This window comes from Zosterops lateralis (assembly GCF_965231275.1).
Source record: "Zosterops lateralis genome assembly, chromosome: 1".
In the NCBI taxonomy this organism is placed as follows: Eukaryota; Metazoa; Chordata; class Aves; order Passeriformes; family Zosteropidae; genus Zosterops; species Zosterops lateralis.
The window spans coordinates 118509936-118534316 of NC_139762.1; the positions used below are offsets into that span (position 1 = coordinate 118509936).

A 24381-nucleotide genomic window follows, 5' to 3' on the forward strand; every position below is an offset into this window, starting at 1 on the left:
GAAAGTGCTTAATGATTATTATTTCTTAGACTTAAATATCTGACTAGGTAGGAAGTCCACTCTGGGTTTCTGAGGTCTTTGTTGTTACCCAAGTATTTGTCTCTTCTAGAAGTTCTGGTTCACTTTTAAATTGCTAGAAGTCCTGTTGTTATTTTCTGCTTCAGGAGTGTTGATTTTATTTATCATGGTAGTGGATCTGATAACAGTTGATGTATTTGACTCCTGTGATAGTGAAGACTGCTAAGAGAGCCCTTTACAGTGGTAATCCTGTATGCATAGACACAGTGAAAAGTCAGCTTTAGCAAAATCTGATTTGATTAATTCATAATGTGGTTAATAAACAAATTTTGTTGCAGAATAAACATTGAAAAATTGGTTATCAGTTTGCAAAGTCCATTTTTTGCCAAAATCAGTGACTAGTCATGCAGTTCCTTTCTGAGAGGAAGACTTGCTTCATGGAGGTGAGGCAAAAGCAGACATGTAGGTCCTCCTGCCTATCAAAATTGTTGCAGCCCTCGCTCCAAACAGACACAAACAGTGAAGCTGCGGATGTTTTCCTGTGGTCAGAAATTAATCCACTGGCATTCATGGGGATTGAAAAGCACATACATAGTCTAAACATAGGAGCTGGAAGGATTGTGTCTACTTGGCTTGTTTCTAGTGCTCAGGAATCCCAAAAACTAGACACATCAGACCTTTGGGCAGATTTTACAGCACTGGAAATTTTGAGACCGAATAGCCTGAAGGAACTGCTGATAGGTTTCCTTCCGGAGATCACAGGACCTTTCACATGGACATTGAACCCACTGGTTCAGTACTGTGGGTCAAGCTCATCAAGACTCCATTAATTTATTAGAATTACAAAATTCTACGGCCTAGTCTAAAAAAGTTTTAAATAACCCAGAGCTCAGCAAGCTCACAATCTACGGATTACCAGGAGCAGCCCTATGTAATGACTTCCCACTGAATACAGAAGAGATTTTGGACCTTAGGAGGCCAAATCTGCCTGTCCTGTACTATATTGTGTGATCCCATGGAAAAACAGTAGTCTGGTTTGTTCCTAAAAAGGAGACTGTGCGACACAAGATGTGAATTTTAGGAGTAAGATCTAGATCATGGAATTCTCATTCTTTCAGACACAAAAGCAAAACTTTGCCTCAGTTCCTACATTAATGAGAAAATGAGCAGAACTGGACAAATGCAATAAGAAATCAGCTCTTTTTTTTTCTCCTTTGCTAGGAAGGAAAGCACATATTCAGTTCCAATAAATGCTAAACACTTCAGGAAAAAAGAGAGATTTGGTTTATTATTTTTTCTCATATAATTCTCTGATACAGTCTGGGGTGACCATGTAAGAATCCGACTGTGTAGGAGCAGGAGTTTCATGTCTATTGACAACTTTGCTTGTTCCTTAGTTACAGTCAGATCTTTGCATGTTATATGAAGAATGTCAAGTAGCTTTGGGATAGCTGCCAGACTGACAGCACTGCACTGTGACTTGTGCAAGGTACATTCAGAAACCCTTCTGGTTTCACAGTATACTGTAATCCAGAATTTCGCTGCAGGAATTTTTCATGTGCAAAAGAAATTTGACAAAAAGAGACACTGTGCAGTTATAATATACTTATCCATTTACTGAAAGGGAGCATGTTATGAAATCTTTTCAAATTGATGTCCAGTTTGGAAAGAGAAAATAAAAAAACAGATTTATTGCAGGGTATTTAGAGAATGACTTAGTCCTGCTTCCTTGAGCATAGTTTGTTGCACAGGTAGGTATTTGTATAAAGCCATGCCATTCACTTACATACAGGCTATGTGACAGACAAAGTGTGTATTTCTAGTTGACTTCTCAGTCTGATCTTGCTGCTGATCTGATCCTTTTCATGCTTTAGCTTCTGAAAAAGACCCATGGCTAAGACTCCTTTCTGTTTTAAAATATGCCAATATTTGATAATACAACATGACCAGGAAGCCCCCTTTGGCCATCAAATGTTCCAAATACTCTTTGCGTTGGCCTTGCAAAGTATGTTGATATATTGAGCTGCTAAGGTGCAGCTCAGCCAAGAGCAGCTCTGTCTTCACTGGGGATTTTGCTTCAGTTTGACCCACCTTTTCTGCACATGTAGACTTTTTTCTTTTTTTTTTTTTTTCCTCTCAGGCTTAATTATTTGAGCATCATCTGCTTGCTCTAAATCTTGCCTACTTCCGTGCACTTACTCTTGTCCAGAAGGACTCAGTAGTGTCGGGGCCTCCACCCACTTTTGTTCCTTAGGTGAACTCTGATTTTTAAAAATAGACAGGAAATTGTGCTCTTTTCCTTTAGTTTATTTCTTTGAATGACAGTGAAAAAGAAGTGTCCTTGCTGTCTGAAAGAATAGTTGAAAAACAATATCTGGATGTCAGCCATCCTTTCGGAAAATGAGACGAGCTTTATGGTGCCTCCAGAAGAGATCCTGTGTCCTGTGTGTTCCTCCTTGGAACTTTCTGCAACTGGAAGTTTCCACCCTGAGGTGGGACAGTTCTGTGCTCTAAGACCTTGTCATATGGCCATTAACACTGACTGAAGGCATCTCTAGAAGGCTTTTCTGTTGCAATGGGTGTTGTATTTCTGTTTTATATGGATACCTGTCCACTCAGGAATTGGAAGGATAGTGTGCAAAATTTGCATGTTACCAAACTGCTGTTCACTCTGGATGCAGAGTTTCATTACACAGAGGGTAAAATGTGATGTGTGCTTACTGTACTTTGTAGATAATGACAGAGACTGCAAAGAGGAACAGGAAATGTTCCCTAACACTAAATTAATTTTTGTCTTGCACTAATGTTTGAACTCGTGTTGTTCAGCTGATTTATCTATTACAAAAGGGGGTGCAGTTTTCTTTGATGACTATTGTATTTCAAAAGTCACTTTACTTTGAAGTGGTCATAGAGAGAGGGCTTATAAAATCGTGAGTAAGTTCTAAGTTTTTCTGTAGTTTTGTGTGATAGATATAACCCCACTATTCCAGACTTAGAACAGATTTTTAGAAACAACACTTAAGTTACAGGAAAATATCAATTATGTAGTGAGCAGTATCCCATATTGGTCATCAATGAGTTATTCTTGTCACAGAAATGATAATGATGATATTAGTGCTGACACTGTATTTTGGTTTTGTGCTCTTCAGCACATTTGTTGCTGGCAATTCTGGTGAAGTAAAGTATTAATGGAAAGGAAATTCCATAAAAATGATGCTAAAAATAGGATTAAAATATATCATAACATCCGACAAATGGTGGTCTTCTTATAAACATGAAATCTTTTTGTTTGTTGGACCCACAGTGATTTTCTCTTTAAATTAAAATGTATCAGACTAACATCCTGTTACCTAAATGTTTGCACTGGCTTTGGTCGGTAAATGCCCAGTATGTTTAGGATACTTTTTGACATATGTTTTTGTTACTCCTCTTTAGCCAAATGAGCCACAGTTTTGCTTTCCCTCAGTTTGAGGGAAGACAGGAAACTCCTTCTGCCCTATAACACAAAGTTATAGGGATGGGTAAGTGTTTGGAGGATAGGCAGTGAGGTTCCAGTGCTTTTGCCTGATTTGGAGGACATGAGTGGAAGGAACTGGAACATGGTATCAAAACAAAACAAGACAAATTATGGTCAGCAAACAGGATGATAAACTTCCTGGAAGCTTTTAGTTTATTGCTTAAGTTGATGTAATGATAAAGTTCAGTTTGTGCATTTTTTCGGGCTCTTCTTTTTAACAAGAGCAACGAATTCAACAGTACATACTTCTGCTTCACCATTTAGTTGCTGGAATTTGTTTTCTCACAAACATAGCTGTTTGTTTTAGTTGTATACTTTATTCTTCTAGTTAGTCGTAGTCTGTAGCAAACTTGAGAAGTCAAAACTAGCACTTAGTTCCATAATTCAGTCAAAGATATTTTAAGGATGTGGGCTGCTGCTATGTAATTGGCCATACTATTTTAGGATGGAAGGTTAAGGTCAAATCTCTTGTGAATGATGGTTTTGTTTATCTATAGAGATAGCATCCATTCTGTAAATCATTGCACTGCAATCTTCACAGTAGAAGAGGCTAGAAAAATATTTTGAAATCAAACTCCATTTCTTCTAAAAAAAAAAAAAAGAAAGCTTGTGGAAAGTTTCTAACTGTGGATTTGGCAACCTCACTCTGTTCTTATCCCACTTTCTTTCACATGCTGCCGGAAAAAAAATCAAAGTTTAGCAATTAGTAATTTTTAACAGGCAGTTTGGAGAGAGTAAGATAAAGCCAGAAAGACCAAGCAATCTGCTTTTCTTTTGTCCTCCTTCTGACAAAATTTCATCCTGTTAATATGGTGTTTGCTTCATTTGTGTGTGTGAAGCATTAGTTACTCTTCTGGACTTGCACTTTGTAATTTAAAGTGTACCTACCTTCCTGCAATTTTTTATTCCTTAAATTTTGTTATTATGGTGAAAACTGAACATCTGGAAGAGTGTTAGTAAATAGAGCATCTTGCCCCGATCTCACTGCTTGCTTGCCTCCCGCTGCTGATCATTCCTACATGCAGGATCTCAGGAAAGAAGGAAGATCAAGATGTTTCTGTTAGGATCATGTAGAGACTGAAGACTTTCAATCTTGATCTTGAGTTTAGGTCTCTTCTTAAAGCTACTTTGTAGCTGTGGATCTGCTCCTGAAGCTATTTTGCCTTCATTTACAAGCCATCTCTACCAATAAATTCATGTAGTCCCATGGCTCAGATGAGTTGTGCCATCCATAATATGTGCCACTTATGACCTGATCCTTAAAAGGGGTAAATCAGGCTTCCTAGTGGAGTAGCAGCACCTTGTAGTCAAGAAATGAGTCTGTGTCCTCAGTAGCTTTTATTATTGCCCAACAGATGAGCCTCTGCATGGCTCACTGTCTGCAAATGCAATGCCTTTGGCTGGCCCCAGCATGGCGAATTATAATGGTCTATTATGGAAACAAAGAAAAGCTGCAGAGGCGTCATTTCCTCATCCAGAGGAAGCATGGACTGCAGGATCCAGAACTGTTGAAGATGCTGGAAAACAACATTTGATATTTATTTATGGTTTCTGGATTTCCTGGTTTCACTAACACCATTGTTCCCTTGTGTTGTTCTTAGAAATCTGGTATCTGAAGCTTTGAATGGTTTAGGCAATTTTTTTTTTTTTTTTAAACTTTGGAGCATAGGAACTGAAAGTATGTTGCTGACAGCAAAATCATGAATGAAATAAAAATTATTAATAAAAAATGTTCCTTATCCTTGTGTAACCTTATGTGGAAAGACTCAGTGAGACTTCAGTCTGTGGAATCAACGTGGGTGTTTTGGTAAGCAGCAGTGTGTCCTGGTATGAGCAGCATTCAGTGCTGTCAAAGTCTGATTGAGTATTTACAGATGGCATCTGCCACCAATGTGCTCTGTTTGTGCTTGTCTGCAGTTTTGGTGCATGTGCTTTGTTGAGGAGGGTGATTTGCATGGTGCTGTGACTGCTGAATATTCTCCTTTTAATTTAAACAGTGGCCCTTCAGACTGTCTCCATGGACTGACTGGGAGTAACAGTCTCCTTGTACTATTTTTACAGGTTTAATATCTAATAAAATTCCTAATTCTCTCTGCTTTAACCAGAGGATGGTTTAAAGCTTTTGATTACAGCCTAAATGAATAAGGCTCTTATTTCAGGAAAAGGTAATAATAAACAGTGTTATCTTAGAGTCCCAGCATTCAAACAAAAAAATTCATTAAGGCAAAGAAAATGATAATGTAATCAAGTTTTGGTTTTTGTTTCCCTATAAAAATGAAAGAAAAGGGCAAGAACAGCCATGCAGTCTGTGTTCCTGAGGTACTCATACTTCGCAGACAAGGCAATGTGTTGTGAAATTATGCTGGGAACTCACCAAAGCCAAAGACAGGACACAGACCTACATAAGAGAAAAAAAGAGCCTCTGTTTGAATAGCAAAAGGAGAAAAGAAAGGACCAGTGAGAGAAGCATAGCCTGTGAATGACTGAGGGGGTATTTCTCCCTAGCATGCATGTAGAATACTGGTCCATATTTCTTGAAATTAGGAATTTATTTGACAGTAAGGGAATCCAGCTAATGTGGATAAATTCAAATGGTGTGGCTTTACACCTACGACTCTGTTCTGGATGTCAGGATGTTCAGTTTGGTTTTCTAAAATCGTGAACTTGGTGATCATAGTATCCTTCAAGATATGAAACTTCTTTGATGGGTGTAAATGGTGATTAGCATGCAAATATCCTGTGGCATAATTAATGTGCAGTGGATGTACAGATAGAGATTTGTAGGTGTTTCCTTCATGTATAGCATAAAGGAAAGAGAGAACTAATTTTTTTTATCATCTTCTCCTTTTGATAGTCATCAAACCAATAAAGAAATAAAAGATGAACTATTCTTTGAATTTGCACAGTTGAAGCATCCCGTGAATTAAATAAAATCTAAAATTATATTATTAATTATTGTTTTTTCATGGAAATCAGCTCAAAACCATATAGGCAGGTGAAAATTCATGAGATCAACTCAGGGTAGGGAATAGAGACATATAAAAATCTTTCGTTTGTATGAAGCTATGTGTAAAATAATTAAAACTTTTATATTAATGTGTTCTTTTTGGAAGGAAGTTACAGCTAACATTGGCATCTAATTTTCAGAAACCAGTAGTTTTCTCCTTTATTTATTTTCTGTATAGTAAATAAAAGTTATGATTCAAATTGAAAAACATTAAATACTTATTATATGCTGCAGTGTTTATTAATTGATGATTTCATGAACTGAGGCATCATTGCATACCAGTCCATCTAAATGTGGACCTGTTTAAATGGCAAGCAACAGGAATTATCCAAGATAAAAGTTTTCTTATGTAGGGAAATGTTCTGAATACTACTGATTGAGAAAGAACTTAAATGGGATGTTTCAGCTTTTTTTCTGTGATCAGGAGCGAGCACTTTATAGGAGTTCTATACTCACTACAGCTTCCCTGCAGGCTTTGCAAAGAATTAAAATTGAGTAAGAAAATGCTGTTTCATATTCTTCCTTCCTTTGTATTTTTCTTGGCATGAGTGTGCAAATGCAAATGGCAGCCAGAATTTGCACTGAATAGTGTTTGAGAGTACATTTTATTTATACAACTCTGAAAATGAAAATTGTAGATTTCTCAAACATTCTAATTCCTAATTAGCATCTAGCCATATTAAACATTAAATAAATTCCTAATTAAGGACTGTGCATTCCAATGTTAGAAAAAAAAATGTGTTGAAAACTGAGCATGTAAAAAGGGCTTGGTGGGCTTCCATTATGATTTCCTGTCAATATTTTCAAGTTTTTCTCAGTTTATAGGTAAAAAAAATGTTTGCTTGTTTCTTTGTTTTTTTAATAAGCTGTATTAATCATGAAGGACCAAATAATTTGTTTTTATTGGTCCTGAGTCAACTTTCCTCCCTTACTCAGATACAATAGGAATTAATACTTAAATTTAAATTCTGAAAGTAGAGATGTTATTTCAGGCTTCCTCCTCAAAATGAGTGATAAAGCTCATTTATGACTCTTTTTATTCTGGTGGATATTTTTGAGTCAGAAGAGACTCAAACTTTCCTTCAAACATGTTAATGAACTTTAGAAATATATAGAAGATGAACAGAGGACTTTCTTAAATTTTTTTTTTAGATTTCCAACTATTATTTCTCAAATTGAATCAGAAAACTAAAAATAAGTTTTGGGGGGGTGATTGGTGACAAATGTTTCTCATCTTGTCCTCTCATGTATTTCTCATCTTTTACACTTTCTGAAATTACTGATTTGCTAAAAGAAAAAAAAAAATGATGTGTAGAATTAAAGAGTTGTCTCAAAAATATTCTGGAAATGTTAAATTCTTCCTAGTTGATGTTCTCCTACTTAAAAAAAAAAAAAAGAAAAGTTTAGGAAAATCCTAATTTTGCCAGTAAAAATTGGATAAAAATTAGAGATATTTTTTCCCAATTGAACAGAATAAGATATGCTTGCATGAAAGGAGCAGAAACTCTGGTGTGAAGTATAAAGGTTTTAAACATATGAATTCTTTTCTAATTATGATTGCAATATAATGGGAACATACTGTTACTTCCAGATGTACACTTGTTTTGAGGTTTCCTAGATTCTTGTTTTAGTTTGCTAGTAGTGGACACAGCTGAATTCACTGAGATTTCCTAACAAGAACCTAGTGTTCTATAAATTCAGGAAACAGCTGACTTTTACGAGAGGTGAGCTGTAATGGTAGACGTCATTTCTTTTCCATTTCAACTTGAGTGATACAAGGTCAGTTATGTGATTAGCAGTACATTATTCACTGCACAACATACATCAACAGGACCATATGATGCATTGCCACAAGGAGTTCCACATAGATGTTTTTAATGAATGTTTTTTAATGCAGAGGATATTTTTCTTCAAAAGATCTTCAAAATGTAGTTAAGAGGAATCTTGGCATGCTGGAAGCATTTTGTTTATTGATCTGGATACCTCTTGTTTTGTCAGTTTGTTGCAATCCCAGCAGACTATTCATAAATTCACAGGGGTCATCAGGCCAATCTCATTTTTGCCTTCCAGAACCTCTTTTGGTGCTGCTGAGACTGGAATCTAACCTGTTTGTATTTTTAATGGGATAAAGGCTTAGCAGCAACCCATGTTACGTAAAATATTTGCCGAAACTATTAGACAAACTGCCTTCTGCTTATCTTGCAGGTGGGGGTACATCACTTGTGCCAGTATATGGCCTTTTTACTAAAGCTCTGGTTAAGCTATATTTTAATTATAATTAAAACATTGCTTATATTAATTGATTGATTAATTAATTATAATTAATTATTATATTAAACAAAAATTTAGATGGTCTCCTAGAAGTTTTCTGTATGTGGCATGACAGCAGCATGTGTGAGGCAGCCTCTGGTTTGGTGAGATTTGGAATGATCTCAACTGCGAGCATCTGAATGCCTCCAGTGTTACTGACCAACCAAACTTCTGTGGACCAGCAAGAACGCAGCTAGTCCTCTGAAGATTCCTAAAATAAGGATACTAGATATGGCTGACAGGATTCTTTTCATCTGGGAAGAAAATGAATAGATGTCTTCTGAACTGGGCCAGGAAAAGGTTGTACTAAATCTTTTTGAGAATGGCTTCAGTGCAAGGAAGAGGGTGGAGACATCGGACATCCTGCCTGGCTGTGTGGAACTGGACTTTAACTATAAATCTCTTACTTTCATCTGCAATGGAGCTGAAAGGAAGGAAGGGATCAAAAGTGAAAGCTCAGGTGATTTTAGAGGTGGGGAACATGAGTTAGGGGGCACTTCCTTGTCAAAGGAGTGAACTGACTTAAAAGTCTCACAGTGCATGAAAGAAAGAACAAGATGTCCAGAAAAAGTTGAAAAATATCATCAGTGACCACAAAATGCAGAAAAGGTGGCTGAGCTATAGAAGAGGATGAGGAAAGGGTTTTTTGCCCTACTCTTGGAAATTTTCTGATATGGTAGAGAAAAAAAAATAAATTATACATGATAGAGCATGGGTTAAGATTATCCCAAAATGTGTAATCATATCAATCATGTATGAGAAGATTCTGAAGATACATATTTTTTCAAAGCAGTAATTTCTGTATGTGTGTGTGTACTTATGAATTCATGTTTACTTTAAGGAAAGAAGTCAGGGATGCTCTTTCAGACAGACTGATGCCCCTTAGGATCAGATGAATGGAGAAGTGGATTGTTTTGTAGGTTGTGAAGAGAAATTATCTCTAGAATGGAAAACATTGCAGATGTTGTCCATTTATTCCCTCTGGACTTACAGGCATCAGAATATGAAGCCAGCTTTGAAAGTAGCTCTAGGTACAGCAGGGAGAAAGAATACATCTGACCTTGGCTGATGCTCTTGCTGCTGGTTGTGATTCATCCAGTCCTGCAGGCAAGATGGGAGAAACAGGTGGTGCCTCAGCTGGTGAATCACTGGAGAGAGAAGAAGAGTCTTTTGTTCAGTAGCAGAAGCCAGCCTGAGCAGCTACTGCCACTGCTGCTGGCACAGGTTAATGGGAAGAGGAGGGTAAGAACACAGTGTTTGCCACAGCTGCTATTGCTGCTGGAGTTTTCTCTATTGATTTTTGTGTTTTTCCTCCTTGTGGCAAAATCAAACAACAGTGCTTCAACAAAACTGGCTTGGTGTTCTTCTGGGACTTGGAATCTGATGTGCATTAATTATAGTGTGCAAAACTGCTATGCTAAATACTACCTCAATGCCTGTGAGCTGAATTAGCCACAACAGGCTAGTCAGCTATGATAGGGAGCAGTTTTCCTCCCAAGCATAGATCTTCATGTTCTCTCTAGGATCATTTGGAATATTGTGAAAAGACAAAAAAAATATTTTCCACCATGGAGGTGCCTATAGTTACACTAAGAATGTAAAGAGTGAATGCAGAAACTGCAAGTATTTAATATTTCTGTTTCTAAATTTGTGAAGATGAGGCTATTATCATAGACACAAAAAGGTTGTATAAAAATATAAATATTTCCTTATAGTGAGTCCCTTTATAGGATTTTGTCTTTGACATTGTGCAAAATAAAATTGTATTCAATTTTAATGTTTGTAACAGCTAGATGGCTTTATTCAGAAGGCTTTATGATAGGTTGGGCGCTTCACTTGAACTGGTTTTCCTAAAGTGAAAATGTGCAGAAAATTAAAACCTTATTAAAAATACATGTGTTTTTTGCAGTCCACCTTGGCTTTGTTTATGACAGTGTAGATTTAAAGGCAGAAACACCGTTAAAAGTATTCTGAGGGGAAAAATAAATAACTATTTAAAAATTAATTTCTTTTCTTTTTTTTCAGATAAACCCCAATATTTATTTATAGGTTTAATCTGAAGTAGGATTATTACTTTCAAAAAGACAGTTACATATCTTTTGTGGTCCAGGAGCTCTGACATATTTTCTGGACTTTTTATCTGTAAAGAAGGAGAAAACTCTTTGTGCCCTGGGAGTCTTCTGCAGGCAGACTTCTTTGTTTTCCCTGATTTCATTCCAGATGTCAGAGAAGTCATTTGTGCTGTTGGCAGCTCCTTGTGCTATCTGTAGCAGTGCTAGGTTTTTGCTTTGGTTTTTTTTTCAACAACACACAGAGCAACCACCAAGGAAAAAACCCATCAAACAACAAACAATGCAACTCTTATTTTGATAGGACTAGAAGTCAAAATCCCCATAACAGGAACCCAGTGTGTGTTCTCTGTAAAAAAATGCTGCTTTACAAAATGAGAGCTGATCAGCAGACAGGCAACAAACATTAGCATTTATTTGCGATAATGAACAAATTCTTTTACATTTCTTTGATTTTGGATTTTCAGTGTTTTATGGTTTAATTTTCATATTGTGTTACTGCAATGTCAGACAAAGGATAAAAGAATTAGAACAGGAAATAGTACAGAAAGTATGTAACAGTTTGCAGGTAATATGAACAAAGTGTGTAATTAGCTTCATTGCTATTATTAGCATGGAATCATCTCCAAATGATTCTTTACTACATTTCTCAAAGGTAGAGGTGAATTACTCTTCTCTATACCACCATGGTACAGGAACACTGAGTCACAGTCGAAAATAGAGGCATTTTTATGTTCCCAATAGGACCTGAATGGAGTCGGGGAACTTAAGTACTAAACTGTTATCTTATATATTTCCCATGTAGTTGCTCTCCTATTCCAAAGGACTTAGTTGGAATCCCATGTTTTGGTCTGCAAGTTTGTCAGACTTGTAAAGATCATAAAATTTCTTATGATGTGACTCTCCATATCTAGAATGTTGTCAGCATTTTGAGGCATTTCTTCTCCAAAGCAGATATGCACTGGTCTTGCATATGCCATTTTGTGTTAATGAAGTTTCCAGAAGGGTGCTTTAGAAAGTTTAGGTTTGTAACTTGAATGCCAAGCTTTGTGGAGGCAGGAGTTGTGGCACTCTGAGTGACTCAAGAATATTCCTAGAGTGATAGAGTTTTCCATAAACAGTTCTAAAAACTTGACAAACAAAACTGGGTGTTGTTTTTTTTTATGTGAGTAACAAACATCCTCCTTTATATTTGCTCTTCATCTGGTCTTTGAAATTTAGACTGCTCTTTATGGTACCCAGCCAAGCTGCTGCTCTGAAATGTTGTGTTGAGATCTCTTGAAAGAGGAATCATCAATATTTGGGCTGACAGAGAGTTCTAGGAGTGGCTGTGTGCTGTACTGCAGGGTCGAATCCCTATCCTATAGCAGGGTGGATAGAATGCTGGTGGCACAAGGGGAACATCTGGAGAATTGCATTCTGTTTTTACCTTATGTCTTTGAGAAAATTTGGAACTGAAAGGAAGTTAAGGGAAAGTCTGGAATCCACTTGAAAAGCTTTGAGAAAGTTAAGGATCCCTGTCTAGGCAACATTGCTCTGGGATCCTGGAGTACACAGAGGTATTTGTTATTCTCCGTATTTGATGTAGTGCTATGAGACTTCTACACTATTGTAGATGAATATTGAAGTAACCTCAGCAAGATGTAATGTATACACCAGTAAACACAGATGAGTCTTGATTTCCTGACATGTATGTTTGGTGAAATTGTATTAAGTTTCAACTGATTTTTCACTTTGGTGATTTTTTTTTTTTTTTTTTTTTGTACATGGAAATCATGTACAACAATTGATTCCTACAGCTGTTTGGTCAGTCCAGGATCAGGATCTATTCTGTTGTTTCCTTGCAATTTGTAATTGCTTTGCTCCTTCATATAATGTAGTACTCAGCAACAAGTGTGGACTTGGAGTCTCAAACTTGAAGTAATGGTAAAAGTTTTAGAAGAAATTCAGTGCTATTTCAGTGAAGTTCCTGACTTCTTGGTTTAGTTTTTTATTTTTTGTTTTTATGGGTCCATTCCTTTAGTGAATTGTAAATTGGCTAAGATGTCTGTTCTACTTTCATATTTTTTACAGGTGTGTTTTTTCTGTGGTTAATTAGAGTTTATGCAGTATGTTTTCAAAAGCTTATATATATTTTTTTTTCCCATTAACTGAAGAGCTGACAGCTCCTGAGTAGTTTCTGTCCGTCCTTATATATTTTCCTTTTAAAGTCTGTAATTTCTGTGCTGGGGTCCTCCTTACAGTTGTGTCTGCAAATTACCTGCTTTTTCTCTGTCTACTATTATTTGCAGAAATGCTCATGTTGTCCTTGGTTGATGCTTAAATAATTCTGGAGTTTTTTGGTAGTCAACTCTCTCAGACACCTGTGTGTTTGTATAGGTTCAGAGACATTAGTCTTTTCATACTTGCAGTGCTGGATTGAGGTTATTTTACACTGTAAAAAAACCAATCACTTCTCCATCCTCCTGCCTGATGATGGCTGTCCATTCTCCCTAGCAAAGTACTAGTGCAGAGGTGTTATGTGTATGGAGTCTTTGGTGTCTTTGTGCTCCAGGAGGGGAGTTGATAAGGGGATTTATGTCCTGGAAACCTGGGTTTCATCAATGCTTTGCATCATTCACTCCACAATGACTGAAGTCCTCCAGGGATCAGTCTTGGAGGTAGACACATCCATCCCTAGCTGCACTCCCCTGAATTCTCTTAACACTACTCTTCTAGAAAATGTGAAATTATTCCAATTATTTTGCAATATGTACAATTTGTAGAACTTTATGTAAATGCTTGAAAAATTCAAATGGTCACATGCATTGATTTTTGGGACACAGCATTATGATTTTTTTTCAGGAAGCAAATCTGTATTGATTGGGAGAACAATGGAGTGGTGACCAACCTGGTCTAGTGGAAGATGTTTCTGCCCTTGGCAGGGGGATTGAGTCTACATGGTTTTTAAGGTCCCTTCCAACCCATAGGTGGTTCTGTGATTCCATGATAATGTGAACAGGTGGCACATTTTAGGGAAAAAAACCTAGCCTCATGACTACACCAGCCCTGCAGAATGAGTGCAGTAAAATATTACAGGAGTTTACAAGGAATTGCAGGAAGAGATTGAAGTTGTCCCAGGCCTCCCTACCTTAATCAGTGATTTGTGTCTGAGTTCTGCAAAAGTTTGGATTTTCCTGGATTTATTTTCTGATAACCTCTGCAGACGTGATGTCTGGGACAGTGCTGCTTGGACAGTTGTTTATTGCAGCTGATATATTCTCATCTTGACCTCATGACTCCCATCTAGTGTCTTGAATCACTTGGGAATAACTAAGGCCTCAGCTCTCAGTTCTTTCTTAGTTTCACCATCAGCCAACTTAATGTTCACCTTCCTTCACAGTTACAGGAAATGAAGGTCTTTTGAGATAACATAAGTGGAGATGAGCAGTGTGTTTGGTCTATGGGGAAATAATGTGAACAGAGAGAAATTACAGATAGTAAAAATAGATGTGAGTTTCAGAGGTTGTTCTTAGAATTCTTTTTTCCTCTTTGATTCTAAAGCATATTTAATGGTGTTTCATGGTTTAGTAAAAACTTCCAAAATTTAACTGAGTCATGCAGGCTTTTTACTTTTTGTGGGATTGGTTGTATAGATAATGCACCCAGCAAATTTGCCATAACCCCTGGGGATATTTGTAGTGAGGAATGATGTAAAGGGCTGTTGTCCCCCATCAGTTAACTGCTGCAAATGAGTTAATGGCATTTTTTTAGCACCAGTAAAACATTAAAAAGAAAGCACAAGTAGTGAGGAAAAAGACAGGTTTAACGAACTAGAAAATCTACATCGTTGTAGAGAGCGATAGGAAACATACAGCATGCTGGCAGTATTCCAAACTTAATTCACTTTATGTCCTGGATAACTAGATTTGACTCTTCAGTAATAAAAATATGTAATGCCAGTTACATAGTCCTCTTCAGCAGAGAAAGGAGCGCTGCTTGGGAATGAAAATATTTAAGTCCCAGAAGAGGGCAAAAAGGGTTGCTGTGACTGCTGTGTTTCCACACAGGGGTTATTTACGGCCTTTTTTATGGAATTTGCACCACGCCAGAATTCAGATGAGCTCATGTACAGTGTACAATGCACAGTGACTTGGGGCTAGATGGTTATGAAAGACATGACATTTGTGCACTTGTGGTGCCAGGTTTTAATGACTGAAGAATATGCATGTCTGTGTGAAGAATTATCAATGTAAGATTTTAGTCTACAGTGTGTAGATATGTTTTAGGGCATACCAATATCTTTGTAACAAAATGAATTCATAAAATATAATTCTGATCTTTGTACTTGAGATATTTTTTTCTTTAAGAATTACATACTATACTCATCTTCTTTTGTGTCCAGGACTTGAATGTAAAATAAAAGAAAACTTCCATTTTGCTATTTCATTGGTGGTATTACCAACTTACTTGATCCCTGGGGATTGGGTTCTTGGGGAGGGAAGAAGGAAGAGTTTTCATTAAGCAAAACCAGGTGCAGTTGACTGTTGTTTAAGCTAATTTCCTTTACAATAAGTTACTCGTTAATACATCTGAAATCTGACTTTTGATTGCTATGGTAAAAGTTACCCGACATAATAAGATCTCCTGATTAGTTTAATTTGGAAATTAGCAGCTTATTTTGGGTTGTCTTGTACTCAGTTTGTAAAGTAATAGAGTGAGATTTTGAAAATTAATACATTTTCATCTTGCTTGATTGTAATATGAGTGCAGGGTGGAAGTGGTACTTCAGAGAATGTTCAGTTTCTCAGCTTCATTAGTATTTTACTCTTTTTAACACTATGTAGATAGGTTTTTCTATCATGTTGGAATAACAGGACTACTAAATGATTTATAAATAAAATGCTTGTTTTAGATTCTGAATAATATTCTGATGTGGCTCTATATCCAGTTTGGGAAACAAATTAAAGCATAACATGCCAGAAGTTGTTCAAGCCTTCCTGAAATAACTTTTTCCTTATTTGTCTTGTTTCATGCAGGCTTTTCTTCACCGAATGATCCAATGTGCTGCAGCCAAAGTGGATAAAAATGTCACAGAAGAAACAGTTAAGGTTAGTCTCCTAATTGCATTTTCCTTCTGTTTTGTATCTGATGTTTCACTTATGTATGTTTTATTCTTTTGCAGATGTTGTTTTCAAATATCGAAGATATTCTTGCAGTTCACAGAAACTTCCTGTCCCTTGTGGAAGATTGTTTACAGCCAGAACCTAATGCACAGCATGAAATTGGAACCTGCTTTCTGAATTATGTATGCTATCTTTTATTTCAGCCTTTTTCCATGACTTACTTTTTTTTTTTTTTTTTTTTTTTTGCCTTTATTAATTAGTGTTATGATGATATGTCTGCATAGTCATGAAGCCTAAATAAAGAAGAGATGGGAAAAGAGTGAAGAATGAACATATTAAATGACAAACTTGTTGTGTCATCATTTTTATATTCACCAAATTAACTCAGGCTACCAAACTGAGCCTTGCAATTTGGGTGAAGCTGTGCGTATGTGTTAGACAGAAATACAAGGTTTCATGAAACAACAAGAGTAGTACTATCTTTTTATTCCCCCTAAGTGTGATGCAAAAATATGAATATTTAGTAAAGAATTGTAAATGCTGAATAAAATACCTCCATGGTTCTGGATTGTGAAGGTATTTTATTTCCAACTACTGGAGTACCTCCACAAGTATGTTTGTATATCCTGTAGTACTTGGTTTCTAGGAGTATTATTTTTCCTGTTGGAGCAAAACAAGGATGTTACTGTTACAGAGCTTTGCAAAATGAGGACAAATTAGTTTTCTTTCAGTTGTAGACCTAACAAAAAGTCTACTTTTCATTGTTATCTCTAGTTAGAGTCCCATTTGTTTGTTAAGTCTTTGATTATTCGTTGTGGCAGAGAATTCTATTAATGGTTATTGGAAACAATTTACAGAAGTTGAGTAACATCAGTTTTTAACTCTGCAGAAAAATGGATCATATTTGAAAACAAGTGTAGCAGACAAATGGGGTAATAATGGCAACAAATTCGCCACTCATTTTGCATTTTCTTTATGTATGTTTTTATCCTGTGTGTTTCTAGTGGTTCAAGCTCCGAAATATTAGCAAAACCTTATGAAGTTTGTCAAAGACAAATGTAAGGTCTTACAGCTGGGAAAACATAATCCAGGAGTGCAGCACAGGCTGGGATCTACCCAGCTGGTGATCAGCTCTGGGGAAAGTGTCCTCAGTGTCTTGGTGGACCATCATCTCAGTATGAGTGAACAGTGTGCTGCTGTGACAAAAAAATAAAGCCAAGAGCATGCTGGGTTGCACCAGCAAGGGCATCACCAGCAGAGATAAAGAAATCAGTGCTTGTTAGGCCACAGCTGAAATTCTGTGTTCAGTTGTGATCCCTGCTATACAAAAGAGATGTGGATAGTCTGGGCAGGGTTAAGAGAAGAGCCACTAAGATGATCATGGGAAGTGTTCCATGTGGCTGCCTGAGAGAACTCAGTTCAGACTTGAGAAAAGGAGGCTTAAATGAGACTTTATCTCTGTGTTCCAGTATTTAAAGGGTGGCTACAAAGAGAGAAACTCCCATTTTACAGAATCACATGGATAATATGAGGGGTAATGGGTACAAGTTTCTCCTGGGGAAATTCCAGTTGGACACCAGAGAGAAATTTTTCATGGTGAGAACAATCAGCCATTGGAATAATCTCCCCAGGGAAGTGGTGGATTCATGAACATTGGACACATTTAAGATTCTACTGGACAGGGTTCTGGGCCATCTTGTCTAGACCATGATTTTGCCAAGAAAGGTTGGACCAGATGGTCCTTGAGGTCCCTTTCAACTTTGTTTTCTATGAATCTGTGATTGAAATTCCCAAGTGGTGCTTCCAGACTGTTCATAATTTGAGGCTAGACCTCAAATAATAAATGTATGAAGAAGAGCTGACTTGAATGAAGCTGAATGAAAGCTATATTAGCTATGCAGCTTTGCAAAGTGTTCATTCCATGTTTTATTAATTAAAATTCAAAATGACAAGTGAAAAACAATGTGTCTTTTTGTTTCTGCAGAAAGAGAAATTCCGTATCTATGATGAATACTGTAGTAACCATGAGAAGGCACAGAAAGTTCTTCTTGACCTGAACAAAATAAGAACAGTGCGGACGTTTCTTCTGGTAAATAAACTTTGAACTGGTGTTATCCCTTCATATTTTTTGATAGGCCAATGAATTGTTAGCACTGTCACTTCCACCATGTAACAAGTACAAGTGCACCTGTAAGTGATTAGCAGACAGTTTTATCTGGGGTTGATGTTTCCAGAGGAAGGGGGTGGTTAAATCATATTTTTGTCGCTGCACTTGGATCTGTGGATAATACAGCATTAGGCAATGTGCCTTGAACATGCTGGCCAGGAGACAAGGGTGTGAATCTCTAGAAAGGATAAATAATAGGATAAAATAGATGAGGAGGGATAGGGGAAGGAATTACAGAAAGGAGCTCAAGAACTCAGCAGAACTTCTGAAGGCGAGGTCAGTGTTCTGGTACTGTAGCCAGCATTGTTGAAGACAGAAAAATCTTTTGTTATGGATCACAGAGTAGCCATTCTAATTTAGACATTGACTTAATCTAAGGTTGAAAGAAACAGCTCCACTAGTAGTCTTTCACTTTTTAAGACAAGTAAGGAGGGGTTTGAAAATGTTAAGTGTGATAGTTTTCGTGGTTTTTCAACAGCAAAACCAATTTCCATGTAATACTGAGTTTGCTAATAGTTGACTTTAACTGTTAAAAGAAGGATTCAGTGTGGAATGATTTTTGTGTTTCCTTGGCATCCTGTGGTAAAGAGGTCAGCTTTGAAATGTGTAGCCTACTATATCGGAGCTTAAATACCTGAGGAGGTATCCATGGATATGCTATCAAATTTTTGATCAGATTCAATCATTGTGTTCTGGGACTGGAGAGCAAATGACCCTATCAGCAAAGCATCAGAGATGTGTTCAATAAAAAAAAAAAAAGATTCTGTCAATGCTGACAGTATCATAAGTCTTATTTAATTTTATTAATTATTTTTAGCATGCAGTAGGGTTTCACTATGGCTGTTGACAGAGTTCTGGGTGAAGTCCTATTGCAGCTCGCTGATGCTTTGAAAGATACCAGATCTGACTCCCCAGCTGCACTTACTTACAGCCAAGTTAATGAGCAGTGTGGGAATTTCCTTATTGTGGGAGATACTGTGTGACATGAGGCACCATCTGCCTTTTTGCTAAGAATCTCTTACACAGAAATGGTTATTCACAGTTAAAAACTGCTTAAGAGTTGTCCTATTTTCCCCTGGTGGCTGACACAGTCTCCTTTACCTTGTCCTAGATTGAGGAGCTTCATTCACATTGTTCTTGCATTGGGAGGAGGATGGCCACACTCAAGAAGAAAGGGTGTAGTGGCTGACTACAAAGGCAAAAAGCAAAATACTCTTTAGAAGGATTGCAAAGGGCTTGTTTTGTGGCAAAGGAAGCCAAGTGTGCCATTGTGGCAGTTCATGATGTGTCAGTGTTACGTGCTCTGGGGCACATGCAGAGCGTTTTCTCATCTGGTTTGGGTTCCTCATAGATTTGGGGCATGTCTATAGGATTAAGTGGCAACAGTCTAACTGAGAGAACAAGACATCTGACTGTATGATTTGAAAACACAGTCAAAGCCTTCTAGGCACACCAAAGGGTTCAGGTCATTAGAATTGTGGTTATCTATAAATAACTGGGAGCTGAAACCAGAACTTTTGAGCCTTTGAGTATAGGGGCTGTTGTTATAATAACTATAGTCTGCATTGCCATTATCTTGGTCTTTATCAGTAAAGCTTTTCTTTTGACAGGTTAAGTGGGATTCTTTAGGATAAGACACAAGCTGGTTAAACATGAGTACAAAGCAGAGATTTAAGGGTGGGTGTGGAGATCCCCAGAGCAGCACTGGTTGTAGGATACATGTGTTGGGTGGCCACCCAGTTGTGCAGCCTCTGTTCCTTCAACAATGTGTCTGCATCCAGATCTGTGGCCTGTGTCGACATCTCGTCTGGCTGTCTTAAACTGCTTTTGTTTCGTGTCCTCAGTTTAGACAACTTGTTATTTGAAACTGAGATTATCTCATACCATTGCATCACAATTCCTTCTGATCTCTCCATAAAATAATTGTCCATCATTACTTTAGGTCTTTATGTACTTACACTTCAATTGCAGCAATTCCAAATATTTGCTGTGATGTCCTTTGCATGTTTTCTTATCCCCAAAAGCTCTGATTCTTTTCTTTATCTCAGCTGTTTTATTGGGTAATTCCACCCAATGTTTAATTTACTCTCTGCTTCTGTAATCAGATGTCTTTTGAAACTTTTTAATAGCCTTTTGCCCATGACTTTGGGATATTTTATTCATTGCACATCAAATTTAAATATAGTAGCATGAAAAAAATGGTGGTTTTTTGAGGTGTGTATTAGGATGGCCATGTTCAAACATTCAAACCACCTTTGATAGTACTTAATACTGCAAACAATTTTTAGAAACAACAGCTATAGTGGTCACCCAGAAATATTTTTTATTTTTGTTTGTTGAAGTCTGAAAGCATATTCTGAGCATTTTATTTACTGTCCTTTAGTTTCAAACTTTAGGAAAAAGTACTTCTCTTCATCAGACTGGATGAAGAAGGTACTTATGCGAGAGGCCTGCATTCTGCCTTTGTGACTTCCTTGTCATATGTGATAGCCTGTGCATGTGTTCAAGCGTGTACTTTTGATAGCCTTACTCCCTCCATATACATATTACACACTTTATGCATACTTTAGCCAAACACTGTTGTATACCTATGCCCTTGTCTTTATTTCTGATAATGTTCTTGGGATTTTTCAATAATTTGTGAACCTGTTCCCACCCCAGAATTGCATGCTCCTTGGAGGACGCAAGAACACAGATGTACCCCTGGAGGGATATCTAGTGACACCAATACAGAGAATATGCAAGTATCCCCTTCTTTTGAAGGTACTTACCAGATTTTTATTGAGGACTTTATACTTCCTACATAAAACTGGTTGCTAAGCATGTTTCTGAACTCCAGGAACAATCTTTCTACGCAGTGAATTATCTCTTTATTAAGATATTGGACCCAGCTTTGCTCTCATTAAAGCTTGTGGCAAGTCTTCTGACATCAGTATTAAAAGAACTGAGGAGCTTGGCTGGATCGAGATGATTAGTTCTGTTCTTCTTGTAGTTGTAAGGTTGCCTCTCCATTGTTGGACAGAAGTGAGCCATTTGTGAGATTTTAATGAGTCTAATTTCAACTGGGTTTAATAATTTCCTTGCTTAAAATGCTTGGGATAGCATAGTTTGTTGATGATACTAATTTACCATCAACAAATTGAAAAGGAAAAACTTAATGGATTTTTTGCACAAGAAAAACTGAAGAAACAGTGAGGTGCTGTAAATGGTTTTATGTATACTTATATGTTTATTCTTATCATATTGTGACAGATTAAATAAATGAAAAATGTTAATGTGGTGATAAACGTTAGGTATTAAAACCTCTAAATTTCTAATTTACTGTGTTAGGCAATAAAATACAAGAAAGTAAATATTTTAAGAAAATCGTTGCTTAACAAATTAAGATTTTGTATTGCTTATTGTTCCAAACTCTGAGAGGAAAACTAGAGCAGGTTCTACTCTAAAAGCTACCTAAAAATAATAATTGGACAGTATTTTTCATAATGTATTTGTGAACTTTGATCTGCAAGATTGCCAGTCATAAGGCATGTGACACAAAAAATATAAAAAGAAACAGGTTAGAATAAAAGTTTTAAAACAAATTAAAGATATAATCATTACAGTGAGGTGTGAGTCATCCCAGATAGCTGTGGCTTTACAGTTCCCTTGGTCTATTTTGAAATTATTTTTCTATTCTATTTTTGAAAGGCATACAGATAAAACAGGAGAAAATGACTAATAAATTAGTCTAGAGTAATGAAACAAATATATTAAGAAGATTTAAATACAGGGTGTGGTGGCAGCAGAGTTAGGGCTTTTCTGAAGGTTGTTCTCAGTCAGCCCAGCTGTAAATGGAAGTTGGTAGTTTGAGATGGGAAATGTCAAATAAATGCTAGTGACTCCACTTTTGTTTATAGCATGGCTGCCTGTACCCTCTGAAATCAGTGAGTCACCTAAGCTATTGTTCAGTGCTTTGCTGCATTGAATGAGGTTAAACAATAGTGTGGAGGTAAAGGAATGTGTTTTCTGCCCTGAGTTTGCAGGAAAGGCAGGTGTAAATTTTGACATTAGTGAACTCCTGGTTTTTTAAGCAGAATTGTTATCCTTGCTCTTGAACAGTTGTGTCCTGCAGAATATAAAAAAACAACCAAACAAACCCAAACCTAAAAGCTCAACATGAAGAAACATTGTTGGGGGAGAACGTAGCTGAGATGCAAACTTCTTCCTAAATCATTTATTGTTAGTAATTAGTTACTCTTGAGTTTTAGTGTCCTACTAGGACACAATCTTAGAAGGGTTACTACCTGTCTGTTTAGTAGAAGAGAAGACTGGCTACATTCTTTTTGTATGGTGGTCTGATTTAAGTCTTCTGTAATGGACCTTTAGAGAGCAAAGACTGATTTCTTTTTTTTCCTTTTTTTCTTTTTTTCTTTCTCCCTTTTCCCCCCTTTTCCTATGTCTAAAAAGGAATTACTGAAGCGGACTCCAAGGAAGCACAGTGACTATGCAGCCCTAATGGAAGCTCTCCAGGCCATGAAAGCTGTCTGTTCCAACATAAATGAGGCCAAGAGACAAATGGAGAAATTAGAATTTTTGGAAGAATGGCAGTCTCATGTTGAAGGATGGGAGGTACTGTCAATTACTGTCATAAGATTTGTTGCTTTCTAGGTTGAGGAGGGAGTAACAATTTTCAACAATTATGTGTTGCAGTGTTTTTGTGATCCTGAGGTTCTGTCAAGTCCACAGTTCTGTGAAATCACAGCATTTGAGATCTACTCTGTAAATTAAGTTGTCCATGACTCAGCAATGGTGTATGAAATAGCAGACTTCAAGGAAGGATAGTTATTTAGCATTTGTATTAACATGTATCTGTGCACACAGACACATCTATAAATCCTAATTTAAATGCTGATTTTATTTCATTGCTGTCTATGCTGGCCTAGCAGCACTTTGATTGAAAAAAAATTGCTTATTGTTTATTATTGGTTAAACATTAGTCTATAAATTTTTGTCAGCTTGTTGGTAGTCTCTTAATATTGGGTGAGCTAAACTAATTTAAACATATTCAATGGAATCTGTGTGAGATTTGTGGGGCTTTTTAATGGTTTGCAAATGGAAGAACTTTAGTGCTCCAACCAAATCTTGTGAAGTAACCAATGATCTAGTTCTTAGTTGGAATTTTAAGTAGTAACCAGAAGAGCCACCCTTTCCCCAAGAAAACAATGAGATCAGGTAGTTGTAGCACCAAAATCTTCCTTTTGAATTATTCTGAGCACTATAATTAGTTCATCTGGAAAGAGAGGTGCAGATAAGAGTGTATCTTTAAATTGCCTTGAGGGTTTTGTATTGACAGGTCTGAGCTGACTGCACTGGGGTGGAAAGCAAACACAAGTGAAGTTTCAATGAAAGAAGTATAAAGCAAACAGTGTAACCATATGCAAAACTGACTCTAAAAACCAAAAAGACACAGTTTTTTTTTTAAGAGGCAGACTTCAACATGGAAGTAGTCTTTTGCTTTTGTGAATACTTTGCTCAAATATGCTACTTCTCTTTCTGAGAAAGCTGCTTAAGAGCTGGAGGAAGAGGTTTTATCTCTTTAAGCTTTGTGGAAGGCTTGCAGACTGGGAGATGTAGCAAGAAAAATGTGTTTCTTGCATGTTAGTCTGGTACTAAAAGATCTCAGTCTATATAGTGGGAAAATTCCTTTGCATAATGCTGAGGAAAGAAAGAGTTAGGAATGCAGATGGGACACCTATGAGACACTGAAGCAAAGAAAATCATAAGACAAACCTGTCTGAACTTTAACTGAGAGAGTTCCCCATGAAGTCTGACAAATAACAATTAGAACATTGACTAGAATAGACAACTTTGAAGTATATATTTTTAGAAATAGGTAAAAAAGCAGAAATAAGAAATAGTTTCTACACAGCTCTGTTCCCTCCCTACACCTTCTGATTTTACCTGCTGTTTCCTGAACTTTGCTGTGCCTAAGGATGTGCTCTGGTCCTGCAGTAGTGGATTTAGCTTTCCCGTGTCATCCAGAAGGATTCAGCAGAACAAGCCACTCTCTGAAAGGAGCATAGATCTGAACAAAGACCCCCCATAAATACTACCCATGACACCACATAATTATTTCCTGTATGCTCCATGTGAAATCTTCTAATCAGTGGACTTTTGCAAACCTTTGGTGTGTTGTTAATTGAGTA

The 24381-nt window shown here is 36.9% G+C and overlaps 1 protein-coding gene across 2 annotated transcripts in view; it reads left to right on the forward strand.

Annotated features, from left to right (window-relative positions):
* The window catches only part of PREX2 (phosphatidylinositol-3,4,5-trisphosphate dependent Rac exchange factor 2), a 171934-nt gene that overhangs the window by 27826 nt on the left and 119727 nt on the right, over positions 1-24381 (forward strand). Inside the window, exons 3-7 of one of the 2 annotated variants that reach the window (XM_083860958.1) lie at positions 15940-16011; positions 16086-16208; positions 18011-18115; positions 20855-20956; positions 22643-22804. In XM_083860958.1, the coding sequence (XP_083717084.1) occupies positions 15940-16011; positions 16086-16208; positions 18011-18115; positions 20855-20956; positions 22643-22804 (564 nt within the window). The remainder of the gene's footprint in view (positions 1-15939; positions 16012-16085; positions 16209-18010; positions 18116-20854; positions 20957-22642; positions 22805-24381) is intronic. The other variant, XM_083860959.1, reaches the window with a different exon arrangement.